Here is a 26743-nt window from a genome sequence, read left to right on the forward strand (position 1 = left end):
ACATTTAAAAAATTGTGTCGGTTTGCTTAATATAAGGAGTTCAAAATTATTTATACTTTTACTTTTGATACATTTACTTGCAATACTTAAGTATATTTAAAACCAAATATTTTTAGACTTTTACTCAAGCAGTATTTTACTGAGTGACTCAATTTTACGTGAGTAATTTTCTATTAAGGTATATTAACCTTTTCTAAAGTATGACAATAGGATACCTTTTCCACCACTGCCCATTTCATGATGGAGCTAGAAGCCACGTGAGTGTTAGCTAGCTACTGATCAGAACATTGAGCTAGCCAAAACCAACAACACAAACAAATGGACTATACAGCTTCAAGTAGTGAGTGGAGTTACAAACGGATTATACTAAACAAGTTAAATGTTTTACCTGTGATTAAATGTTTTCCACACACATATACACTCTCCCGTGCCGAATAGCCTGAAGCCACAGGGCTCTTCTTGCAATCTCTATTCCCCTAGTTGGGAGCATTGTGAACCATTGATCGGGGTTTCTGACCTGGTTACATGTACATTGAACAACACAGTAGCTTTTTTTGCATGTTTGTTATTTCTGTATAACTAAAAACCATTGTAAAATAGTAGGCTAAAGCACGACGCAATGCGGAGTGCCTGGATACAGCACTTAGCCGTGGTATATTGGTAATATACCACAAACCCTTTAAAGTGCCTTATAGCTATTATAAACTGGTTACCAACGTAATTTGAGCAGTACAAATATTTATTTTGTCATATATTTAGGAAACGTCAGATGTACCATGGCTTTCAGCCAATCAGCATTCAGGGCTCGAACCACCCAGTTTATAATCTATTATACCAAATATTTGTTTCTATCATTTGATTGTGTAATTTAAATAGGTTGGTTTCGTTCTGTAGTCTTTCTTTTGCAGTGGATAAATAAAACGTTTGATGGGACTGTTTTCATAAACAACGCTGTCTTCAACGGACAACCCTCACTTCTTCCTAGGTGGTCAGTTGCCGAGTGAGTATTTTTTTCCTTGAGCTCTCATTGGACATATTCGACGTCAATTTGGGGAATGTTTTCAGGAATGAAGACGCAACGTAACAGCTGCAAACTGTGAAGGTGCCGTGATAATTTAGACATAACAGCGTACTTACATTGATAGGGAATCGGGAAGAACTGGTCGTAAAAATGGTATGTAAACATCGACATATCAGATTCCACGGCGACATTTGATTGCCTTGGCTATTTTGATGTGTAGTGGTGTGTTTTCCGTATGAGAACGATCAGCCTATGGCTACAATATTCGTTCACCATGCTAACGTTACTTAATGTAAATTACCACTGAAATTCGTTATTCGACTGCGATTGTATCGTTCTAATAATCATGCTGCATCAATTAACGCATGATTTGCTGTTGTACAATTTAAGCATACTTTCCTTGCAATTACAATGGAATCATAACACTATCATCACTCTAAGGCATTTATTTACATACTTGTTATTCCCAGTATTTTCAGATTTATGTTTCTCCATTCTTTCGGTATTCTGTTTTATTTCTGTTTTAGTATGGTTTTGTCAACCACGCCTTGGAACTACTTGTATTAAGAAATTATGGCGAAGAAGTGTGGGAAGACATCAAGTAAGTTTAAAGATTTATTTTGTATTTGTGAATGACACAGGGAATTTGCATATCATAATTCAAAGCAGAACATGAGAATAAAAACTCAATGTGGCCATGTTGCAAAAGCAAAACAAAGAATTAGCAGATATGGTCATTACATAGATGTGTTATTAACGCTTCACATTAGGTTGCTCCTATGACTGTGTATTAACACTGTAGTAACACACATGACACAGAACACATTGATTGTGTACTGTGGATATGTGGTAGGAGAGTAGTGGCCTGAGGGGAAGACACTTAATGTGTTGTGAAAAGTGTTATGAAATGTAATGTCATGCAATATTTTAAATTGTATATAACTGCCTTAATTTTGCTTAATGAATACAAAAGTACAAAAAGCAAATTACACTACTGCCTATGTAATTACCATGTGATAACAATTGCTGTTAGTTTATATTGTTATTACACTTTCATTTTGTTTACTACATTGTCTTGACCACAACCGTATATAACCTACTAATATGACAGAAAAATATGTCCATTAACCATATTATAGTTTTGAAATCAATAATCTCCCTCTATGGCTAAACAGAGTGGATAACGAATGGCCATGTCAAGATATTCCACTGATGATACATGACCAGCAGATATAGTGGTAGTTGGCCAATCTGTAACTTAAAACATGTGACCATAAATCACCAGCAAACATAAAAGAAAACAATATATAATTAATCAATTAATTCTTTAATTACATCACCCTTATGCGAAGGCGAGCCATATTTTTGCTCAATCATTCATTTTCATTAGCCTTATAATAGTGGTGATAATGAGAGGTTGTGAATGTTGTTTCATTATGATAACAATCCCCTCTTTTCAAAGTGCTCAAATATTTGGCAAGATCCACATTTATTTTTCTTCCCCAGTCTTCTCTTTCCAGGACCCAGACTTTCATACCATCCTATAAGAACAGCTGCCTCTCCGAAAAACGTGTTTTGAGGAATCTCCCAAGAAATATTGCAGCACAATGTTATCTTAATGTTATCTCAACCTTATCTTGGCTGACGTTATTCAACATTATTACATGCCTAATTATTCAAGCTATGTTATACTTTCAGATCTTGCAGCTCAGGGCAATTGAAAAATGAAATCTTATTTTCACTACATTTTTACATTGCTTGGTGTGTTTGTTCAGCTGATTACATGCTCAGAAAAAGTGGTTGCTAGCCAGCACAGCAAATCAGTATTGTTTTCTCAGATCAACTCAGTAATCAGGTCAAATAGACCTCATTAGGATATATAACAGTCTTATTTATTAGCATGCCAAATACATTTTCTCATCGTAACTTCTAAATATAGATAATCCTACAATGCAGTTAATGCTCAAAGGTAGTTTAATGGTACTGCAACATTCATGAAGGTGTCATGACTGGTTTCATAACAGTGTTATGAATGGCTTATGTATACCCCCCTACAGTAAAGTGTTACTGATTGTTTTTGTTTGGACCCAATAAGTGTAGGTATCACTTTACTGAAGGCCCTTTATGTATGCATTCATTAAGCCTTCATAACAACTATATACGACGCTATACTGTCAGTCACAGGCAGAAACAACAGCATACAATGTTATGAAGCTAGTTTTAATGGATTACTATAGAGGTTCAACAAATATGTTGTCATGTGCTCTTGGCAACAGCCTCTTTATTACATAGGTAATAATCACATTAATATGATATCTAATAATTATATTTTCTTCTTACTTGTTATCAGGAGGGAGGCGCAACTCGATGTAGAGGGTCAGTTCCTTGTCAGAATCATATATGAAGATGCCAAAACATATGACCTTGTTGCTGCTGCAAGCAAAGTTCTCAGTACGTTTTTTTTAATAATGTTTTGAGATACAAGATATATTATTTGAACCAGATTATTCATAACATAATTGTATGGCAACAAATGTAAAATATGGTACCCTTTATAAAGGATAACTTATTGTAAAGTGTTACTAATGGGACTGAGATGGTGTATGCAACAAGTGGATACATGTTGTTTTTTTTTATCTTGCAGAGATTGATGCAGGGTGTATCCTACAGATGTTTGGGAAGATGTTTTTTGAGTTTTGCCAAGAATCAGGGTATGATACCATCCTGCGTGTTTTAGGCTCCAATGTCCGTGAATTCTTGCAGGTAAGCACTCCAGTTCCCTTCTTAATCTTTCTTCAGTTAACAGAAACTAATGTAAAACAATGTACTCTTCAATGTCATGAATGCTTCAACGTAAGTTAAATATGACCTGTATTTTAATTGTACAGTGCCAAAGAAATACTGTGACTGCCCTCTCATCTTTGGATTTGGGGGAGGTGACCTTGTAATTCAAATGTATTTATTTATTTTATTTAACTAGGCAAGTCAGTTAAGAACACATTCTTATTTACAATGACGGGCTACAAAAGGCAAAAGACCTGCTGCGGGGACTGGGGCTTGGGATAAATATATATATAAAAATAGGACAAAACACACATCACAACAAGAGAGACAACACAACACGACATAGAGAGAGAGACTTAAGACAACAACATAGCAAGGAAGCAACACATAACAACACAGCATGGTAGCAACACAACATAACAACAACATGGTAGCAACACAACATGGTAGCAGCACAAAACATGGTACAAACATTATTGAGCACAGACACAGCACAAAGGGCAAGAAGGTAGAGACAAAAATACATCACACAAAGCAGTCACAACTGTCAGTAAGAGTGTCCATGATTGAGTCCTTGAATGAAGAGCTTGAGATAAAACTGTCCAGTTTGACTGTTTGTTGCAGCTTGTTCCAGTCGCTAGCTGCAGAGAACTGAAAAGAGGAGCGACCCAGGGATGTGTGTGCTTTGGGGAAATGTAAAATAATTTGACTGGCAGAATGTGTGTTATATGTGGAGGATGAGGGCTGCAGTAGATATCTCAGATAGGGGGGAGTGAGGCCTAAGAGGGTTTTGTAAATAATCATCAACCAGTGGGTCTTGCGACGGGTATACAGAAATGACCAGTTTACAGAGGAATATAGAGTGCAGTGATGTGTCCTATAAGGAGCATTGGTGGCAAATCTGATGGCTGAATGGTAAAGAACATCTAGCCGCTCGAGAGCACCCTTACCTGTCGATCTATAAATTATGTCTCCGTAATCTGGCATGGGTAGGATGGTCTTCTGAATCAGGGTTAGTTTGGCAGCTGGGATGAAAGAGGAGTGATTACAATAGAGGCAACCAAGTCTAGATTTAACTTTATCCTGCAGCTTTGATATGTGCTGAGAGAACAACAGTGCACCGTATAGCCATACTCCCAAGAACTTGTATGAGGTGACTACCTCAAGCTCTAAACCCTCAGAGGTAGTAATAACAGTTGTGGGAAGAAGGGCATTCTTCTTACCAAACCACATGACCTTTGTTTTGGAGGTGTTCAGAACAAGGTTACATTCTTGAGGTGGAGTAACTCTGCAAGATCACGGTCAAACCAGGGGCTGAACCTGTTTTTAATTCTCATTTTCTTTATGGGGGCGTGTTTGTGAACAATACCTTTGAAAATATCAAAAAAGAAGGTCCAAGCGTCTTCGACAGAGATCAAGCTCATTCTATACCATTTTACAGAGGCCAGTTCATGAAGGAAGGCTTGCTCATGAAAGTTTTTTAGCAAGCGTCTATGACAAATCAGGACAGGACATTTCACCGAGCAGCCATTACGAACACAGGCTGTAAAACAGTGATCACTATGGTCATTACAGAAAACACCAGACTGGCTTCTAAACAGCTTTTACCCCCAAGCCATAAGACTCCTGAACATCTAGTCAAATGGCTACCCAGACTGTTTGCATTGATATCTATCACGATTATTTGTGAAGATAATATCGAGGAGAGTAGCCTTTTCTGGGAGTTTGGAGTCATACCTTGTTGGATTGGTGATAATCTGAGAAATATTTAGCTTTAGGACCTGTTCAGGTGGTTTAAGCATGTCCCAGTTTAGGTCACCTAGCAGGACAATTTCAGATTTAGGGGCTAGGAGAGAGCTTAGGGCAGGTAGGGTACAGGCCGGTGCTGATGGAGGACGATGGCACCCAGCAACAGTCAAAAAATAGCTATTTGAAAGTTTAATGCTTAGATTTGCTAAGACCAAACGCTCTGTTTACAAACACAAAAAGTAGGGCTTCGCTTTGGGTTGAATTTGAGATAAAGGAGTGAGGACTGGAGTTTATGCAACCTTATTCTAAAGGAACTTTTCCTGCTCCCAAATCTGTTTATGCTGTGTAGCCAACTCCTATGGTGTTTGGCATGACAATGACCTCATGAGTTGGCTATACAGCACAAACCGATATGGGACCAGTCTAAGTGGAATCTTAATGGAGAGAAACTCCCCTTTCAATCATTTATGCAACCCCCCATACAGAATCTGGATGCCCTCCACGACCACCTAGGTACCATCTACCCTGGGATGAGGGCTCCGTCCTTCCGCTGCACGGATGCGGAGAAGGGCAACAATCTGATCCTGCACTACTACTCGGAGAGGGAGGGGCTCCAGGACATCGTGATCGGCATCATCAAGACGGTGGCCCAACAGATCCACGGCACCGAAATAGAAATGAAGGTATGCTGTTTTAAAGAAAATAAGTATCTTATTACTTAAAGGGATAGTTCAGGATTTTGGCAATGAGGCCCTTTATCTACTTCCCCAGAATCAGATGAACTCGTGGATACCATTTCTATGTCTCTGTGTTCAGTATGAATGAAGTTAAGAGGTAGTTTTGTGAGCCAATGCTAACTACATTAACACTACTTTTTTGGGTGCCTTGGTAGCTATTCGGATTCTTGGGGATCTTGCCTTCAGTCCACAATGGGACTATTAAAATTCAGGAGTTGTTTGGGTCTTAGCAACTGCTAGGTGTTTGTCACCCACAGTGGGCATTTGTTGAGATGCTGGTGGGTCTCTGTTGACTTGGGTCAGATGTCTATGGAAGGGCAGAATGTTAGTACACCCAGAATGTGACATAATGCAATTAACAAATAGCTAGTAGTTATAGTGTACAATAGTGTATTTTAAAGTGTCTAACCATTATTGGACTGATACGTGTGATGACAGTTTTAAGGCTAGGAGTATGTGAATAAGTTATTGATATCTGTCATTCTAATTTTCAAGCTAGGGATGTGTGAATAAGTTATGCACATTCTTAATAGCAAAGTTGTCCATGCAGCAAACACTAGGTGGAATTAGTATACACCATTGGTATTGACTTGGATAGTCCTTTCAAAAATCTTGACTCTGAGCACTTAAGATACCTCCTCATTTTCAGAGAAAGCCAACTCTACTATCAAACCTAATCATATCGCAGAGATAGAGATGTCAGTATGTATTTTTTCTCTTCCAGCCTCAGCGTAAAATTAAATGGGGGAGCTGAATTGACAGACCCTCCAAATGTGACACCAGCTTTTCTGGAAATGTTATCCGCCGTTGCCACGGCAACCGTGTGCGTCAGAGTCAAGCCATTGACGTCAGTGTATAGACTTAAAAGGACTTGTTGTGGCCAGGCAGTAAACCTCACCAGCACATCACTGTGTTTAAAACCATCACACCAAACCTTAGATATAAATAAAGACATACAGTATTTCGATGCCTATGCGTTTACCAACCACCCACCGGTATCTCTTACATTATCTCTTGCCATAATGGGTGGACTGGCGGCCATTTTGAGTGTCCCCATAAAGTAAAGCAGGATATAAACACAGAGTGCATGCTCCTGTGTTTATATCCTGCTTTACTTTATGGGACACTCAAAATTGCCGCCAGTCCACCCATTATGTCAAGAGATAATGTAAGAGATACCGTTGGGTAGTTGGTAAACGCATAGGAATCGAAATACTGTAGCATGCACTCATTCTAATTTTATGGTTGTACCTTCCTCCCTTTATGAAATCCATTCTTCCTTCACCAGGTGATCCAGCACAAGAGTGAGGAGTGTGACCACATTAAGTTCCTGATCGAGGAGAAGGACTCGGAGGAGGAGGCCTTCTATGAGGATCTGGACGGCTTCGAGGAGAATGGCACGCAGGAGACCCGGATCAGCCCCTACACCTTCTGCAAGGCCTTCCCCTTCCACCTCATGTTCGACAGGGACCTGATGCTCACTCAGTGCGGCAATGCCATCTTCCGTGTGCTGCCGCAGGTTTATTTCTATTTAGTTATAGGACGTTATGAGATTTTATGTGTGTAAGTAACTACTCTTATACTGCATTACGACTACATTATAACTCAGTATGAGTGTGTTTATAATGCATTGCAGATATGGGCTTCACAGGTAGCCTGCAATTATAATGCATTATGATGTGGTTGTAATATATTGTAAGACTTGTCATTAGCATGTATGACCCACTTATGAAGTGTTTTGCTGGTGTATTCCTTAGCTCCAGCCGGGCATCTGTAACCTGCCCTCCGTGTTCTCTCTGGTGCGTCCACACATAGACTTCAGCTTCCAAGGCATGCTCTCCCACATCAACACTGTCTTCGTTCTGCGAAGCAAGGTACGCCAAGAATACTCACTAATTAAACATTTAGCTTTTTAATTTAACGTTAAAATTACATCAGAAAAATAATAATAAAAAATAAAATAGAAAAACTGGATAGAAAGCTGCATTTATATTTTCTGTGTCCTGGCTGCTTGTGTGTTTGTCTGTGCTTGCATGTGCATGCATACATACATGTGTGTGTGATTCTGTCTGTTTGGGTGTGCATGTGTATTACATCCTTCCAGGAGGGCCTCTTGAACGTGGAGACTTCAGAGAACGAGGACGAGCTGACTGGTGCTGAGATCAGCTGCCTGAGGCTGAAGGGACAGATGATCTACCTGCCCGAGGCGGAGAACATCCTCTTCCTCTGTTCTCCCAGGTTCTGCCGCTGTGGAATTAGAAAACTATGTGCTGTCCGAAGGTTGTGTCCCAATCACAAATGGCACCCTTTTCCTTACATAGTGCACGGAAAGCTTAAAGATCATGTCGGTTTTCTGAGAGTGCGAGACGTCATTGGTTCCAGATCGTTTGTCTGTTTCAGTCTGTCTCTGCCTTCCTGCTGCTGTGGCGTTAGACAAACACAATGTGCTGTTCTAGGTTGCGTCCCAAATGGGCACATGGAGCTCTGGTCAAAAGTAGTGCACTATGTAGGGAATAGGGTGCCATTTGGGATTTAGTATTAGCCTTCGGGTGGATGGCTGTGCTGGATGGATGCCGTGGATGGATGCTCTTGGTTGGTGTGTGAAACCTAATTGGATTCAAACCCACAGCTACTGTAGTGCAGCAGGTGGTCTGGCCTTAGAGGGCCAATCTACAGTTGAAACAATAACAAAGTGACACCCCGCCTTTGTTTTGGTAAAAAGCTGAGGGATGGGTCTGGAAAAATGTAACTACTCTCAGATTCATAGACAGAGCTATGGATGCAATGACTGACCAACCATTAAAGTAAAACAAGGTTCTATTTGGGTTCTGACAGGGTGTCACAGCTGAACTAAGCTCATTAGGAATGTATAAGTGATATTCTTCAAGAATCAATGGGTGTCTATCATTAATTGGTTTTAGATTGTCCCTTTTATACAGATTGTCCCTTTTATAAAATCTTTGGTAAAACTTTACTTAAAGCATCCATTTATATATTGTTTTATAACAAGGTTTATAATATGTCTCAAACAAGCTGTTACTGTATTTAGTCCACATCATAATGAGCATCTTATAAGACAGGCTAATGAAGTCTCACAATGCAGTACATTTAGTAAAAAAAAAACATTTTCTGGTTGAAAACGGCCTGTTGGTAATAGTCATATACACCATTTCTAGTCCCAGAAGTGCCTAAAAAGTGTAAATATAATAACTTAAGTAATAAAGTCAGTATTTTCCCCCCAAAAATGTCAGAGGGTTGGGTTTGATTTTAAGTTATGCCCACAAACTGACCATGTTGGATATCTCTATGGGGCTAGTTACGGACCGTCAATAAATTACATAATTTATATGGGACAATATGTTGACATTTCAATAGTTGTACATTTTAGTGATGTAAAAACCTCAAACCAACTATAAATTATACAAATTCATGTAAAATATTGAAAGCATTTAATAAGAAACCTAAAAGGTGTAACATGAAAATATTGTCCCATGCCAACCAGAAGCATTGGTTGGCATGGGTTAGATGTCCTTTCAAATCAATGAAGGGAAGTGAACAAGTTCACACAGATAATTGGAACACACACCATGTACCTGGTAAAACCTTATTTCTATCAAGTGATCATCTAGAGAAAGTAGTGTCCCTGCATGGTGCCAGCAGGTGGTGAAACAACATTGGTGTTGTCGTTTACAGAAGGAAAGACACTTGACTTTTTCATCAGTGACTGTATCAGTTTGGCCCTGTTCAGTCAGTCTTGCAAGTCATTACAGCAGAATATTATATCTAGATCAGAGAGCGTGGCATCTAGAGTGCATTGTGTCTGTTAGACCTTTCATTGAAATGTGTTTGATTGAAGTTTATTGAAAGTGATTATGATGAGAGAATTGAGCTCTTGATACTGGACAAAGGGCTAGAAAAATATAGTAACTTGCTCTCCTGCGTTCATAAGAGGACAAGCCTTTATGATGTGTCCTTTATGTATAACATTCTCAATTGACCCAAATTACTTATTTAGTCAATCATTATAAGATGATAGTTATTATAAGTGGGGTAACATGCTAATCATAATGCATTATATGTTGTGCCCTGCTGATCACGGCCCCTGTTGAGTTGTGTTCAGCCACTGTTTAGTGTTCGGCCTCTGATGATGTGTCACCAACATTGTGTGTTCAGTGTGATGAACCTGGATGACCTGACGCGGAGAGGCCTGTACCTGAGCGACATCCCGTTGCACGATGCCACACGTGACCTGGTTCTGCTGGGAGAACAGTTCCGTGAGGAGTACAAGCTAACCCAGGAACTGGAGATCCTGACTGACCGTCTGCAACACACCCTCCGGGCCCTGGAGGATGAGAAGAAGAAGACGGACAGGTTCGTAGACGTCCGACCCATCGCCCTCACCCTCATAGTTTGATAGAATCCTTCACCCATTTCCATTTTTTTTACATAAAGGGATGGTTCATTCCAAATAGAATTTCAGCTGTGTTGAAGTCTTTGGTGTTGCGGTCTAAACTCCCGACTCCGACCACATACTCTTTTTACATTAGAGATTCTTCAAATTACCCACCCTTTGCCTTGATGACAGCTTTGCACAGTCTTGGCATTCTCTCAACCAGTGTTATTTTATAGATTTGATGTCTTTACTATTATGCTACAATGTAGAACATAGTAAAAAAAAACAACAACCCTGGAATGAGTAGGTGTGTCCAAACTTTTGACTGGTACTGTATGTCAAATCCAAAGTCCAATTTTATTAAGCATTTAGGTAAAAAATGTTTTGGTCAAGTACCTTCATTAAAACTGGATCCATGAAATTCTAATCTGACACCAACAGAACCCGGCCATAAAAATGTTTAAAAAATCCCGATCCAATACGGATCTGAGGTGGACCAGATCCGACCCAAAATATGTCCGAAATGAGGGAGAATCTGATCCAAATGGGTTAATGTCGGTATCAAACCCAAATGGATCCAAAAGAGAAAAAAATGCAGCTTTATTGATGTGCAAGCTAGTAGAATTGTTTTGACTTGTGTGGCGGGCAGTGAACGTTAATGTATATCATGCATTTTCTGTTGTAGGCCTATCTAAAACGATTTAGTTATTTAGTATTTTCATAAATGATATCCCTAATTTAAAATGTCAACACAAGAAGAAGGGAAGGGGTGCGTGACGAAGACGCGCTATATAGGAGCGTCTCTCCAGAATGCGCTTTCTGTCTCCTGCTAGTTTGTGCACATTCATTGTTTCATTGTGTGAATTGTTTGCCCTTTGTTTGTTTATGTTTATTTTGCTTGAGCACTCATAGAACTACCTGGCCTGATGTGCACAAGTGTAGGCCTATAAAAGTTTGCATTTGAGAATATCTGATATTATTTTTTTTCATCACCTCACACAGTCAACAGAGTGTTTTACATCCATTGCGAATGACAATAGTTCATCACTGTATTTGTAACATCTTTCCAAAATCTTCCCGATAGTCCCAAGTAACCACTGCACCTCGGTGGGCTATAGCAACATTTTGCTGTGTCTGTTCCGAGCTCCTTGGCATGGGAAACAGTGAGCGCCCAGTTGAAACAACGTTGCAAGTTTACAATAGGGAGAGCTCAAACCAGACCGAGAGAAGCAGACAGGCGGAGCATTAAGAGATTAATGCTATTGACTGAACCAACTGCCATGTGTAGCAAATGTTATTTATAGAGGATATTTCTTTTCCTCAGGATACTTTTTCTTCAAATATAATTTAGGAATTTTCAGGCAGATCCGAGGTCAGTAGCCACCAAGCTTGATCCAATCCCAATCCAAGGGTCAACTACTGAATTTTGGATCTGACATGTTTGCATACCGGATCGGATCTCAGGTTATCGGGTTCGTGTATATCGGTGAAGACCTCTATGTCAAATCACAAACAAATGTCATATTTGTACCTACCAGGCTACTTCTCCGCAGTGGACGTTCTGTCTGGTAGTTCCCCCTTTGTATGATTTGCCTCTGTCTACTCGGTGGCTCAACAACCTTTCACTGTAACCCAAACACAGCTTCCTCGGTGGCAGCTGTTTACAAAGGCCCCATATATTATTGTTCACCCATCCCCCACACCACTATTTCTCCCAGAGAGAGAGAGAGAATGCCTCCAGCAGCTTTGACTGCGATTTAAAGTGCTTTGTGAGGGGGGTGAAAGGTCAAAAGAACAGAGGTCAGGAACGTCGACCACAGTCAGACAGACAACTGCGCGTCCGTACAGTAAACACTGGCAGCTGTTTGTGCTAGCGAACCGAACCGTACTTAAAGTTCCCTCGGTTGGAGTGAGGTTTCGCACAGACGCACGTGCACATTGACAAACACACCTACGGTCACGGCCTCTAACACACATATACACATGTGCTTACACACACACACACACACACACACACACACACACACACACACACACACACACACACACACACACACACACACACACACACACACACACACACACACACACACACACACACACACACACACACACACACACACACACACACACACACACACACACACACACACACACACACAGCTTTATTTTAGTGACATTTCTGTAGTTTTTGTAGAGTAAGATTTTTGACCATTCAAAATCCTATTTTCCCTAACCATAACCTTAAAACTAACCCTAACCCTTAGCCTAAACCTAACCTTAACTCCCCCCAAAACATTAACCATGACGTTAACCCCTAAACCATACACCTAACCCTTAAGCTTAACTATACTGTACAAACACACACATACACACACTGTTAAGCCTGCTCTAGATGTAGGGCCGGACTATGGCATTTGGGGTCTGGAGTCCCCCTCCCAAGAGAAAATGTTGCAGTCTTAAAGCGAATTTCCTGCAATTCTATACTTTTCGCCATGGGGCATTGAAAATAATTGCTGTTTTATAGTTAATCTCATGCTTTTGTTCACATTTTGCCATGAGGCTCAGAGAACATTTAACAATTTTCAAGCTAATGTCCTGTTATTCTACACATTTTGCTATCATATGCTTTCTGGAGGTCGGGGTACGTGCCCTGCGTGCGAGTTCGGTAATCCGGCCCTGTGTAGCACCCTATCTTCTTATTGGGAAATGCTTTCTCTCTTGGCCGTGGTGGGGTTTCATTAATATTCTTCATGTAGTTCTGAGGTCTGAGTATGCCTCAGGAGAGGACTCAGGTCCACTACGTTTGATTGGAATTCAAAGCTCTCTCATTTTGGTAGACTGTATTGTAATGTACACTGATCGCTTTCTCAAAGCACATTTTAGAGGTATCCAATTGGGTGGTGATGAAAGTATAAGACGTGTAATTTGGCCTTTGAAATATGTTGCAAACAATGTCTTATTAGACTACTGTATATAATAAAAAGACGATTTAAGACGATTTGTCTAGGTAAAATAAAAAATAAAAATGACTTAACTAAAAGCTAGAAAAAATCTAAAATGATGGAAGGAGATTTTGCAGATTTTGACAGCATTAGAAAGATATCATAGCAAAACATGATAGATGAATACATTTCCCCCTCTACTTTTCATGGCACGGCACAGCAGTGGGTTCAGCAACTTGGTGAAGACCGAATGTGGCTCCAGGGCTCCAGTTTGACACCCCTGCTTCAGACATATCCCTGGGTTGCGTTACTTTTTTTGTGGTGTTTCAGAGAATACTTTTAAAGTGCCAGTGTAGAGAGGTATTTGTATGCACCATGTGCCCTGCCATGCTGATACATCATTTATGACATTTCCCATTGGTAGACACAGATGGTAATGCTTTAGTCAGTTACCATGGTTACCACACCCTGCCTGTTCGAGACCAGCTTGTGTAAAGACTTGAGTGAAAAGGGTGCGGTTACAAAAGGGTGTATGAGGTGATGTGTAATGGGAGACCATTAAAACATCGATGGGGTACTCATAACCTGTATATTATATACAATTATGCAGTATATTTATGTTTTTCATATACATACTGTTTATTTAATTTGTTAATGAATTAGTTACTTCATTATAAACAGTTACAGACCTAAACCAAGAGCATATAGGCCTACTAAACTGATACAATTGTTTATATTTTCTTGCTCAACTACCAATGACCTAAAACACAATACAAGAAGCCAAAGACAGTTCTCTTGTCATTTAAAAGCATATTAATATAGACTGAGTGTACAAACATTAAGAACACCTTCCTATTATTGATTTGCACCACCCCCTTTTGCCCTCAGAACAACCTTCAATCAAAACAAATTGTATTGTATTGGTGCAGTAATATCTAACAATACACAACTAAACACACATATCTAAAAGTAAAAGAATGGAATTAATAAATATAGAAATATTAGGACAAGCAATGTCAGCACAGAGTATGTGTGTGTGTGTGTGTGTGTGTGTGTGTGTGTGTGTGTGTGTGTGTGTGTGTGTGTGTGTTTTGTGTGTGTGTGTGTGTGTGTGTGTGTGTGTGTGTGTGTGTGTGTGTGTGTGTGTGTGTGTGTGTGTGTGTGTGTGTGTGTGTGTGAGAGATGGGATGTATAGACATTATGGACAGTATATGGATAGGATATGTATTAGGATGAATAGGATTTGTAGTATATCTGAAGAATACAATCTGGACCCTCTCTTTCTAAAATTATCCACCAAAATTGTTGCAACCCTTATTACTAGCCTGTTCAACCTCTCTTTCATATCGTCTGAGATCCCCAAAGATTGGAAAGCTGCCGTGGTCATCCCCCTCTTCAAAGGGGGAGACACTAGACCCAAACTGTTATAGACCTATATTCATCCTGCCCTGCCTTCCTAAAATCTTTGAAAACCAAGTTAACAAACAGATCACCAACCACTTTGAATCCCACCGTACCTTCTCCACTATGCAATCTGGTTTCCGAGCTGGTTATGGGTGCACCTCAGCCACGCTCAAGGTCCTAAACGATATCATAACCGCCATCGATAAAAGACAATACTGTGCAGCCGTCTTCATCGACCTGGCCAAGGCTTTCGACTCTGTTTATCACCGCATTCTTATCGGCAGACTCAATAGCCTTGGCTTCTCAAATGACTGCCTCGCCTGTTGTCCGGACCTCTGGCAGTCTCTATGGGGGTGCCCCAGGGTTCAATTCTTGGGCCGACTCTTTTCTCTGTATATATCAATGATATCGCTCTTGCTGCTGGTGATTCTCTGATCCACCTCCTATGCAGACGACACCATTCTGTATACATCTGGCCCTTCTTTGGACACTGTGCTAACAAACCTCCAAACGAGCTTCAATGCCATACAATACTCCTTCCGTGGCCTCCAACTGCTTTTAAATTCTAGTAAAACTAAGGCATGCTCTTCAACCGATTGCTGCCCGCAACCTCCCGCCAGACTAGCATCACTACTCTGGACGGTTCTGACTTAGAATATGTGGACAACTACAAATACCTAGGTGTCTGGTTAGACTGTAAACTCTCCTTCTTCCAGACTCACATTAAGCATCTCCAATCCAAAATGAAATCTAGAATCGGCCTCCTATTTCACACAAAGCCTCCTTCACTCATGCTTCCAAACATACCCTCGTAACACTGACTATCCTGCCGATCCTTGACTTCGGCGATGTCATTTACAAAATAGCCTCCAACACTCTAATTAGCAAACTGGATTTAGTCAGTCACAGTGCCATCCGGTTTGTCACCAAAGCCCCATATACTACCCACCACTGCGACCTGTATGCTCTCGTTGGCTGGCCGTCACTACCTATCTGTCGCCAAACCCACTGGCTCCAGGTTATCTATAAGTCTTTGCAAGGTAATGCCCTATCTCAGCTCACTGGTCACCATAGCAACACCCACCCGTAGCCGCGGCTCAAGGATGTAAATTTCACTTGTCATCCCCAAAGGCAACACTTCCTTTGGCCGTCTTTCCTTCCAGTTCTCTAGTGCCAATGACTAAAACGAATTGCAAAAATCACTGAAGCTGGAGTCTTATATCTCCCTCTGAAACTTGAAGCATCAGCTGTCAGAGCAGCTTACCGATTACTGTACCTGTACACAGCCAATCTGTAAATAGCACTACCTCATCCCCATATTGTTACTTATTCCTTTGCTCTTTTGCACCCCAATATCTCTACTTGCACATCCTCATCTGCACATCTATCACTCCAGTGGTAATTGCTGAATTGTAATTATTTTGCCTCTATGGCCTATTTATTGCCTTACCTCCCTACTCTTCTACATTTGTACACACTGTACATAGATTTTTCTATTGTGTTATTGACTGTACATTTGTTTATGTGTAACTCTGTGTTGTTGTTTTTGTCGCACTGCTTTTCTTTATCTTGGCCAGGTCACAGTTGTAAATGAGAACTTGTTCTCAACTAGCCTACCTGGTTAAATCAAGGTGAAATACATAAAAAAGGATATAAAGGTATATGTACAGCAATAGTTGAATAGGATGGCCTGAATAGAGTAGAATACAGTATATACAGTTGAAGTCGGAAGTTTACATACACCTTAGCCAATTCCTAAAATTTAATCCTAGTAAAATGACCTGTCTTAGGTCAGTTACGATTACCACTTTATTTGAAGAATGTGAAATATCAGAATAATAGTAGAGATAATGATTTCTTTCAGCTTTTATTTCTTTCATCACATTCCCAGTGCGTCAGAAGTTTACATACACTCAATTAGTATTTGGTAGCATTGCCTTTAAATTGTTTAACTTGGGTCAAACGTTTCAGGTAGCCTTCCACAAGCTTCCCACAATAAGTTGTTGTCACGCCCTGACCATAGAGAGCCCTCGGGGTTCTCTTGTTTTGGAAGTTTCACTATCATTAAAATGTGGAACTCTACTCACGCTGTGCCTTGGTCTAATTATTCATACGACGGTCGTGACAGTTGTGTGAATTTTGGCCCATTCTTCCTGACAGAGCTGGTGTAACTGAGTCCGGTTTGTAGGCCTCCTTGCTCGCACAAACTTTTTCAGTTCTGCCCACACATTTTCTATGAGATTGAGGTCAGTGCTTTGTAATGGCCACTCCAATACCTTGACTTTGTTGTCCTTAAGCGATTTTGCCACAACTTTGGAAGTATGCTTGGGGTCATTGTCCATTTGGAGATCCATTTGCAACCAAGCTTTAACTTCGTGACTGATGTCTTGAGATGTTGCTTCAATATATCCCCATAATTTTACTTCTTCATGATGCCATCTATTTTGTGAAGTGCACCAGTCCCTCCTGCAGCAAAGCACCCCCACAACATGATGCTGCCACCCCCATGCTTCACGGTTGGGATGGTGTCTTCGGCTTGCAAGCCTCCTCCTTTTTCCTCCAAACATAACGATGGTCATTATGGCCATACGGTTCTATTTTTGTTTCATCAGAACAGAGGACATTTCTCCAAAAAGTACATTCTTTGTCCCCATGTGTAGTTGCAAACTGGCTTTTATATTGTAGTTTTGGAGCAGTGGCTTCTTCCTTTCTGAGTGACCTTTCAGGTTAACTGGCCATGGCTCGGGTGGCTGAGCTCCTTGATGATCTTCTTGGCCTTCTTGTGACACCGTTTGCTGTAGATGTCCTGGAGGGTAGGCATCGTGCCTCGGGTAATCCGCTGGGCAGACCTCACTATCCTCTGGAGATCCCTGCGGTTGCGGACAGTGCAATTGCCGAACCAGGGAGTGATACAGCCCGACAGGATGCTCTCAAGGTGCATCTGTAAAAGTTTGTGAGGGTCTTAGGGGCCAAGCCAAATATCTTCAGCTTCCTGAGGTTGAAGAGGCTTTGTTGCACCTTCTTCACCGCACTCTATGTGGGTGGACCATTTCAGATTGTCAGTGATGTGTATGCCGAGGGACTTTAAGCTTATCACCTTCTCCGCTGCGGCCCTGTCTACATGGATGGGGACGTGCTCCTTCTGCTTTCTCCTGAAGTCCACAATCAGTTCCTTTATTTTGTTGACATTGAAGGAGAGGTTATTTTCCTGGCACCGTTCTGCCAGGGCCCTCACCTCCTCCCTGTAGGGTGTCTCGTCTTTGTTGGTAATCAGGCCTACCACTGTTGTGTCGCCTACAAACTTGATGATTGAGTTGGAGGCGTGCGTGGCCACTCAGTCTTGGGTGAACAGGGAGTACAGGAGGAGGCTGAGCACACACCATTGTGGGGCCACGATGTTGAGGATCAGCATAGTGGAGGTGTTGTTGCCTACCTTCACCATCTGGGAGCAGTACATCAGGAAGTCCAGGACCCAGTAGCACAGGGCAGGGTTCAGCCCCGGACCCCTAGCTTAATGATGAGCTTGGAGGGTACTATGGCATTGAAGGCTGAGCTATAGTCAATGAACAGCATTCTTACATAGCTACTCCTCTTGTCCAGATGGGATAGGGCAGTGTGCAGCGTGATGGCGATTGCATCATCCTTGGATTTATTGGGGTGGTATGCAAATGGGTCTAGGGTGTCGGGTAGGGTGGAGGTGACATGATCCTTAACTAGGCTCTCATTGAAGCAAGTGGGGACAGCAGACTGGGATAGGGAGAGATTGAATATGTCAGTAAACACTACAGCCAGCTGGTCTGTCCATGTTGACTCCAATGCTTCCCATAGTGGTGTCAAGTTGGCTGGATGTCCTTGGGTGGTGGACCATTCTTGATACACACAGGAAACTGTTGAGCGTGAACAACCCAGTAGCGTTACTGTTCTTGACACAAACCGGTGCGCCTACCATACCTCATTCAAAGACACTCTTTTGTCTTTCCCATTATGAATGTCACAAATACAAGAATCATTCTTGAACCTGTATCCTCCCCTTCATCTACACTGATTGAAGTGGATTTAACAGGTGACATCAATAAGGGATCATAGCTATCACCTGGTCAGTCTATGTCATGGAAATGCAGGTGCTCATAATGTTTTGTACACTCAGTGTATATGCAATTTAGCAGACACTTTTATCCAAGCGACTTACAGTTGTGTATACATGTACCTATGGGAGCCCCCTTGAATCGAACCAACAATCCTGGCATTGCAAGCACCATACTCTACCAACTGAGCCATAAAGGACCACAATCAGTATTACAGGGGAATTTTGGGGGGGAATAAAAACAATAATCTCTACGAGATGTTTTCTTTTCACTTCTCTTTAGATTGCTCTACTCAGTCCTGCCACCATCGGTGGCCAATGAGTTGCGCCACAAGCGTCCAGTCCCTGCCAAACGCTACGACAATGTGACCATACTCTTCAGCGGCATTGTGGGATTCAACGCCTTCTGCAGCAAACACGCATCAGCTGAGGGTGCCATCAAGATAGTCAACCTGCTCAACGACGTCTACACCCGATTTGACATCCTGACCGACTCGAGAAAGAACCCCTACGTGTACAAGGTTTGAAGGGATATTTTCTTATTTTTATTTACAGATAAAATTGAAACATTGACACATTGAATGCATTGCACCATTATCACACCTTATACCATGGCATTGTTAGTTGAATACTCCTTTCTGATTGGCTTGAAGGGCATTCTAGAGCATTATTTCCCTATAACGCACAATATATTTGCGCGGTAGAATTCAATGGCTATAGTTGAATTCAATTTTCATAATAGCAAGCTAGGACTGATGGTTTGGTTAGCTAAATTAGTAACTATGTTTGGTTACCCTGGCAACTAGTGTAGCTATATATGGTAAACTTGCTAGCTACCTCAGTGGATGTTGAACACATTTCTACCTCCAACTGAACACATTACTTGTGGCAAATGTGTTAAATTATAGACATAATCAACTCTGGGCTCTATGCATTCTCTGGATAATATTGTGGAAGGTCCGTGGAAGGTCAGTGGAAGGTCAGTTCCACTCCGCTAGTGCGTCGTGGAACACACCTTCCATGTCGTTCATTATTTTCCATACAACGCATAGCCCCGAGTTGTTTATCCTTTACTTAGCTTAGGCTAATTTTGTCACTAGGTGCTTGACCTTTCGCTACCCTCACATAAATTAATTGGACAACACACTACTGAAAGCCAACAGGTATAAGACATTATGAGGACTTATAACATGCTTATGTAAAACATTTATACAGCATTATACCAATTGGCTTTATGTAAAACATATCTTCTGATATGTACCGCCTATAAAAATCTTGTAACCCTCTACTCTAAGCCCTGACTAAGCCGGGGGGGGGGGGACTCTTTGAATAACAGATTCACTATATGGAGCAACAGATAGTCCCACAAAAAAAGCAAAAGGAAGTTTGTTCTGAAGTGTCTGTCCTATATTTGAAAGATCAGGAAATTATATAAAATAAAATTACATGTATTTATCCCCTTATTTTAGGCACTAAACTGTCTCCATATACAGTGAGCACCATAATTCATTGGACAATTACCATTTTTTGTTATTTTGGTTCTGTTCTCTAGCAGTTTGAGGGTGAAGTGCTGACTGTCCACTTTAATTTGAGGCTATTTTCATACATATCGGATAAACCGTTTAGAAATTATATAAACTTTTGTCCATAGTCCCCCCCATTTTCGGGCATCAAAAAACATTGGACAGTAACATAATGTAGAATAAAGTAATCATCGTTAATATTTGTCGCATATCCTTTGCATGCAATGACTGCTTGAAGTCTGCAAAAAAATGGTAACTGTCCGATTAATGATGGTGCTCACTGTATACTTCCATAATTTGTTTCAACGGGTACCGGGGACCTTCAGACGAGTCTTGCGTCCTAGAGAACAACATCGTGTTCGTGAGAGTCTCAGCTTTCATATTAGTGTGTAGCCCAAACCATTCTAATGCTACAAATGTTTTCGTGAGAATACGGATTTTTGGGATGTCTCATGGTCTTACAAACACCATCTAGCTCTTCCACCTTTCACCGCAGATGCAGAAGAGTGATATTAGCGGATGCAGTGGATTGAGGCGCAAGCCCATGCAAAAAACAGGATTTTGATGGAGATTGTTTTATGTTAATTCAATTTCCATGGCGGCGTGGAAATTGTAGGCTAAGGGTTAAATTACTTTTAGATACTAATCAGTGTAATCAATGTACAGTATAAAAGCCAGGCTGTATGAAAAATAGAATGTTCTATAAACATTTAGATTAAAGATATGCTTTCATTATGTAAATCAAGTCCATTTTAAGCTTCAGTTTATGTTGCAGAATGGTTGGTTGAGATTAATCGGAATCTGTGGTATACAGTATTTTCTCAACTAAACAGGGCAATCTGCAGTTGTTGCATCCATTTATAGACTTTCTATTTTAATGGTATATACCCATTGATTCTTGAATAATTTTACTTACAGATTCCTCAGGAGCTTAGTTCAACTGTCGTACCCCATCAGAATCCAAAATATAAGCTTGTTTTATTACCTTTGTCTGTAAACAATGTTAATGTTAAAAAATACTGTATAGCCTTAAAACATGGTTAAAACTATAATGTTGCTATAATGGACAGTCAGTCCTTGTATCCATAGCTCTGTCCATGAGTGTGAGAGTGGTTACATTTCTCCAGCCCCATCCCTCAGCTGTTTACCAAATCAGTGGCTGTGTGTTTTTGTTCAAACTGCAGATTTCTCCTTTAATAGTAGCACCAATTCAACCTTTTTCGAATGTCGTATTGTCACACAAGTGTGATGTACTGTAGAATTGATTCATTTGAATGTTTCTCTACTCAAAAGCCTCACTGGGTAAACTTCACTTTAAAACCCCATTTTGTTTTTGAGCAAAATGTTATAGTCGTCGTCACTGGGCACTTTAGGCTTTCAGACAAGAATGCACTTTAAGAAGTCAAACAAACCTTACTACATCCAAGGGAAGGACTTCAGCACTGGGTCACCAAAATAAGTAATATTTACGCTACCAACCTCAATGACTAGGTGGTCCAAGTTGTTATCTGGCCCCCGAAGAGCCTTGAATGTCTATAAGCTGACGTAAGTGTTTAAGTGTTTGTGTCGAGATGTTTCAACTGCAGGGCATTTGCCTGAAGTTAAAAGAACTGCCATTATCACGGTCTGCTCCTGAAGGGGTCTGAGTTGGGCTAGATGAGCCCAAAAGGGTAGTGTCTTAAAGAAATACTACTGTAAATTGCACTATCATGACAGTTTTTGCTCTGTACTGTGCTTTATCTTGAACACCTGACTATTGACATGCACACTTGAGGATTGTATTAACAGTGGACTTACTAAAAGATTACAATAATGAGTGTAGTATTATTTTAAACACCTCACATCCTTTTAACACAAATACCCACTAACATACAGGTAACTGCCAAAATAAGGAAACACCAACATAAAGTGTCTCAATAGGGCGTTGGGCCGCCACTAGTCGCCAGAACAGCTTCAATGCGCTTTGGCATAGATTCTACAAGTGTCTGGAACTCTATTGGAGGGATGTGACACCATTCTTCCATGAGAAATTCCATCTTTTGATGGTGGTGGAAAACGCTGTCTCAGGCGCCACTCCAGAATCTCCCATAAGTGTTCAATTGGATTGAGATATATACAGTGCCTTTAGAAATTATTCACACCCCTTTACTTTTTCCACATTTTGTTGTGTCACAGCCTGAATGTAAAATGGATTAAAGTGAGGGTTTCTTGTCACTGGCCTATACCCTATAATTTAAAAGTGTAATTTTCTTTTCAAACTTTTGACAAATTAATAAAAAATGAAAAGCTGAAATATCTTGAGTCAATAACTCTTTTGCTATGGCAAGTCTAAATAAGTTCAGGAATAAAAATGTTCTTATGTTGCATGGACTCACTCTTTGTGAATAATTTTGCTTAACATCTCTGTACCCCACACATACAATTATCTGTAAGGTCCCTCAGTCGAGCAGTGAATTTCAGACACAGATTCAACCACAAAGACCAGGGAGGTTTTCCAATGCCTTGCAAATAAGAGCACCTATTGGTAGATGGGTAAAAAAAAGCAGACATTGAATATTCGTTTGAGCATGGTGAAGTTATTAATTATACATTGGATGGTGTATTAATACACCCAGTCACTACAAAAATACAGGCATCCTTCTTAACCTCTCCAGGATTTCACCATGAGGCCAACGGTGATTTTAAAACAGTTACAGAATGGAAGCAGAAGTGGAAGCAGAAGTGCGGAGGTGTGTGTTTCCTGATTAACGACTCATGGTGTAATTGTAGTAACATACAGGAACTCAAGTCCTTTTGTTCACCCGACCTAGAATACCTCACAATCAAATGCTGACCGTATTTTCTCCTAAGAGAATTCTCCTTGGTCATAGCCACGGCCGTTTATATCCCCCCTCAAGTCGATACCACGACAGCCCTTAAAATAACTTCACTGGACTTTATGCGAACTGGAAAGCATATATCCTGAGGCTGCATTTATTGTAGCTGGGGGTTTTAACAAAGCAAATTTGAGGACTAGGCTTCCGAAGTTCTGTCAACATATTGACTGGAGGGCAGGTAAAACACTCAACCACTGCTAATAAAACTTCCGGGATGCTTACAAGGCCCTCCCCTGCCCTCCCTTTGGCAAATCTGACCACGACTCCATTTTGCTCCTCCCTTCCTATAGGCAGAAACTCAAACAGGAAGTACCCGTGCTAAGGACTATTCAACGATGGTCTGACCAATTGGAATCCACGTTTCAGGATTGTTTTGATCACGTGGAGTGGGACATGTTCCTGGTAGCTTGCGAAAATAATTTAGATGAATACACTGAAAAGGTGACTGACTTTATCAGGAAGTGTATAGGAGATGTCATACCCACTGTGATTATTAAAACCTACCTTAACCAGAAATCGTGGATAGATGGCAGCATTCACGCGAAACTGGAAGTGCGAACCACCAACAGTGTTGTTATTCATTAAGCTCGGCTCGGACATGAGACGTATGTGGCAGGCTCTACAGACATTCACGCACTACAAAATGAAAACCAGCCACCGCCGACACCGCCGTCTTGCTTCCAGATGAGCTAAACATCATCTTCACCCGCTTTGAGGATAACACAGTGCCACTGACGCAGCCCGTTACCATGGACTGTGGGCTTTCCTTCTCCGTGGCCGACGTGAGTTAAACATGTTAACCCTAGCAAGGCTGTCCAGATGGCATCCCTAGCCGCGTCCTCAGAGCATGCGCAGACCATCTGGCTGGTGTGCTTACGGGCATATTCAATTTCCCTATCCCAGTATGCTGTCCCCACATGCTTCAAGATGGCCATCATTTTCCCTGTACCCAAGAAAGCAAAGGTAACTGAACTAAATGACTATTGCCCCCTAGTACTCACCTCTGTCCTCATGAAGTTCTATGAGAGACTAGTCAAGGATCATATCACCTCTACCTTACCTGCCACCCTAGACCCACTTCAATTTGCTTGCCGCCCCAATAGATCCACAGACGATGCAATCGCCATCACTCTGCACACTGCCCTATCCCATCTGGACAAGAGGAATACCTTGGTGTTGGTGTTTTGCGACGTGTACTATTTAATGAAGCTGCCATTTGAGGACTTGTGAACTAGACATGTAGAACTAGACACTAATGTACTTGTCCTCTTGCTCAGTTGTGAACCGGGGCCTCCCGCTTAGGGCTGGGCAATATGGACAAAATATCATATCATGGTATTTTCCAAATTTTTGACAGTATTTGACGGTATTTTATGTTTTTGATTAAAAATAAGTTAAAAATTTGTGAGTGGTGCGTGACCCTAGGGTGGCAACGCATATATTCTAAATTATTTCAATGAAGATACTGTTGCACAAACAACATGCTGATTTAGGCCTCCAGGCTGATTCAGGCTGAATTAGCTAGCTACGCTTGCTCTGACTCAGTATTTTTATTAGCTAGTTAGCTAGCCAGTCAACTAGCGAGCCAGCTAACTAGCGATTAGCATTAGTGGCTAACACGATTTGGCTTAACTTGCTAAAATAATACAAACTAGCTGTGTGCAGAAGTAAGAAACACAAACTAGTATTGTAATTATAGAACGCTTGTGGATTTATATTAAGATCAAATTGGAAACAACATTGTTGTCATCAACATTGTTGCATGTGCTGCATTGACCATGCAGACTAAACGGAAGTGTCTTGTGGTGTTACATGTGCTGCATTGACCATGCAGACTAAACGGAAGTGTCTCGTGGTCAAGCAACAACAAATGCGCTTCTTGAGTGACAGGGGGTGGGTCTAGGTCTGTGTGGTATGTGGTGTGGAGAGAGAGAGAGAGCAGAGATGGATGACTCAAGTAGCGGTGTAAACGTTACACACGGTGTATCACATTTAACAAACCAAACATTCATTTGATACACTGCCGATTTTGCAGGTTTTCCTACTTACAAAGCATGTAGAGGTCTGTAATGTTTATCATAGGTACACTTCAACTGTGAGAGACAGAATCTAAAACAAAAATGCAGAAATTCACATTGTATGATTTGTAAGTAATTAAATTGCATTTTATTGCATGACATAAAAATCAAGTATCAAATACTTGTTCTCCCCACTGTATGTGGAGGCACCTACTTTCAATATACTTTCACTCATTTAATCAAGTGGTTTCTTTATTTTGGCATTTACCTGTATATCCCAGGTTATTTGATGGTCTGTGACCAGAGGTCGACCGATTATGATTTTTCAACGCCGATACCGATTTTTGGAGGACCAAAAAAGCCGATACCGATTAATCGGCCGTTTTTAATTTTTTAATTTATTTATTTGTAATATTGACAATTACAATAATACTGTAACGATCGTCGTCGTAGGTGGAAGGAGGTGAGGACCAAGGTGCAGCGTGGTAAGTGTCCATATTCTTTAATAAAGTAATTGAACACTAAAACAATAAATTAAATAACAAATGAACAGTCCTGAATGGTGCTGGAAAAACACTGAACAGAAAATAAACACCCTGGAAACCCAGGTGGAAAAAGTATGATTCTCAAACAGAGACAACTAATGACACCTGCCTCTGATTGAGAACCATACTAGGCCGAACACCAACATAGAAAAACAAACATAGACTGCCCACGCCAACTCACGCGCTGACCATACTAAAACAAAGACAAAACAAACTAAGGTCAGAACATGACAAATACTGAATGAACAGTTATTTTAACTTAATATAATACATCAATAAAATCAATTTAGCCTCAAATAAATAATGAAACATGTTCAATTTGGTTTAAATAATGCAAAAACAAAGTGTTGGAGAAGAAAGTAAAAGTGCATTATGTGCCATGTAAGAAAGCTGACGTTTAAGTTCCTTGCTCCTTGCTCAGAACATGAGAACATATGAAAGCTGGTGGTTCCTTTTAACATGAGTCTTCAATATTCTCAGGTAAGAATTTTTAGGTTGTAGTTATTATAGGAATTACAGTATAGGACTATTTCTCTCTATACAATTTGTATTTCATATACCTTTGACTATTGGATGTTCTTATAGGCACTTTAGTATTGTCAGTGTGACAGTATATCTTCCGTTCCTCTCCTCGCTTCTACCTGGCATCGAACAAGGAAAACAT

General features: G+C 40.7%; 1 protein-coding gene across 1 annotated transcript in view; it reads left to right on the forward strand.

The window, feature by feature from the left end:
* The first annotated feature begins 1049 nt into the window (after window positions 1–1049).
* The window catches only part of gucy1b1 (guanylate cyclase 1 soluble subunit beta 1), a 36370-nt gene continuing 10676 nt past the window's right edge, over window positions 1050–26743 (forward strand). The window contains exons 1-10 of the mRNA XM_064925989.1: window positions 1050–1174; window positions 1549–1622; window positions 3372–3472; window positions 3666–3784; window positions 6040–6237; window positions 7580–7810; window positions 8049–8165; window positions 8396–8529; window positions 10465–10662; window positions 19401–19638. Of these exons, the coding sequence (XP_064782061.1) occupies window positions 1172–1174; window positions 1549–1622; window positions 3372–3472; window positions 3666–3784; window positions 6040–6237; window positions 7580–7810; window positions 8049–8165; window positions 8396–8529; window positions 10465–10662; window positions 19401–19638 (1413 nt within the window). The 5' untranslated portion in view covers window positions 1050–1171. The remainder of the gene's footprint in view (window positions 1175–1548; window positions 1623–3371; window positions 3473–3665; window positions 3785–6039; window positions 6238–7579; window positions 7811–8048; window positions 8166–8395; window positions 8530–10464; window positions 10663–19400; window positions 19639–26743) is intronic.

This window comes from Oncorhynchus masou, chromosome 20 (genome assembly GCF_036934945.1).
Source record: "Oncorhynchus masou masou isolate Uvic2021 chromosome 20, UVic_Omas_1.1, whole genome shotgun sequence".
In the NCBI taxonomy this organism is placed as follows: Eukaryota; Metazoa; Chordata; class Actinopteri; order Salmoniformes; family Salmonidae; genus Oncorhynchus; species Oncorhynchus masou.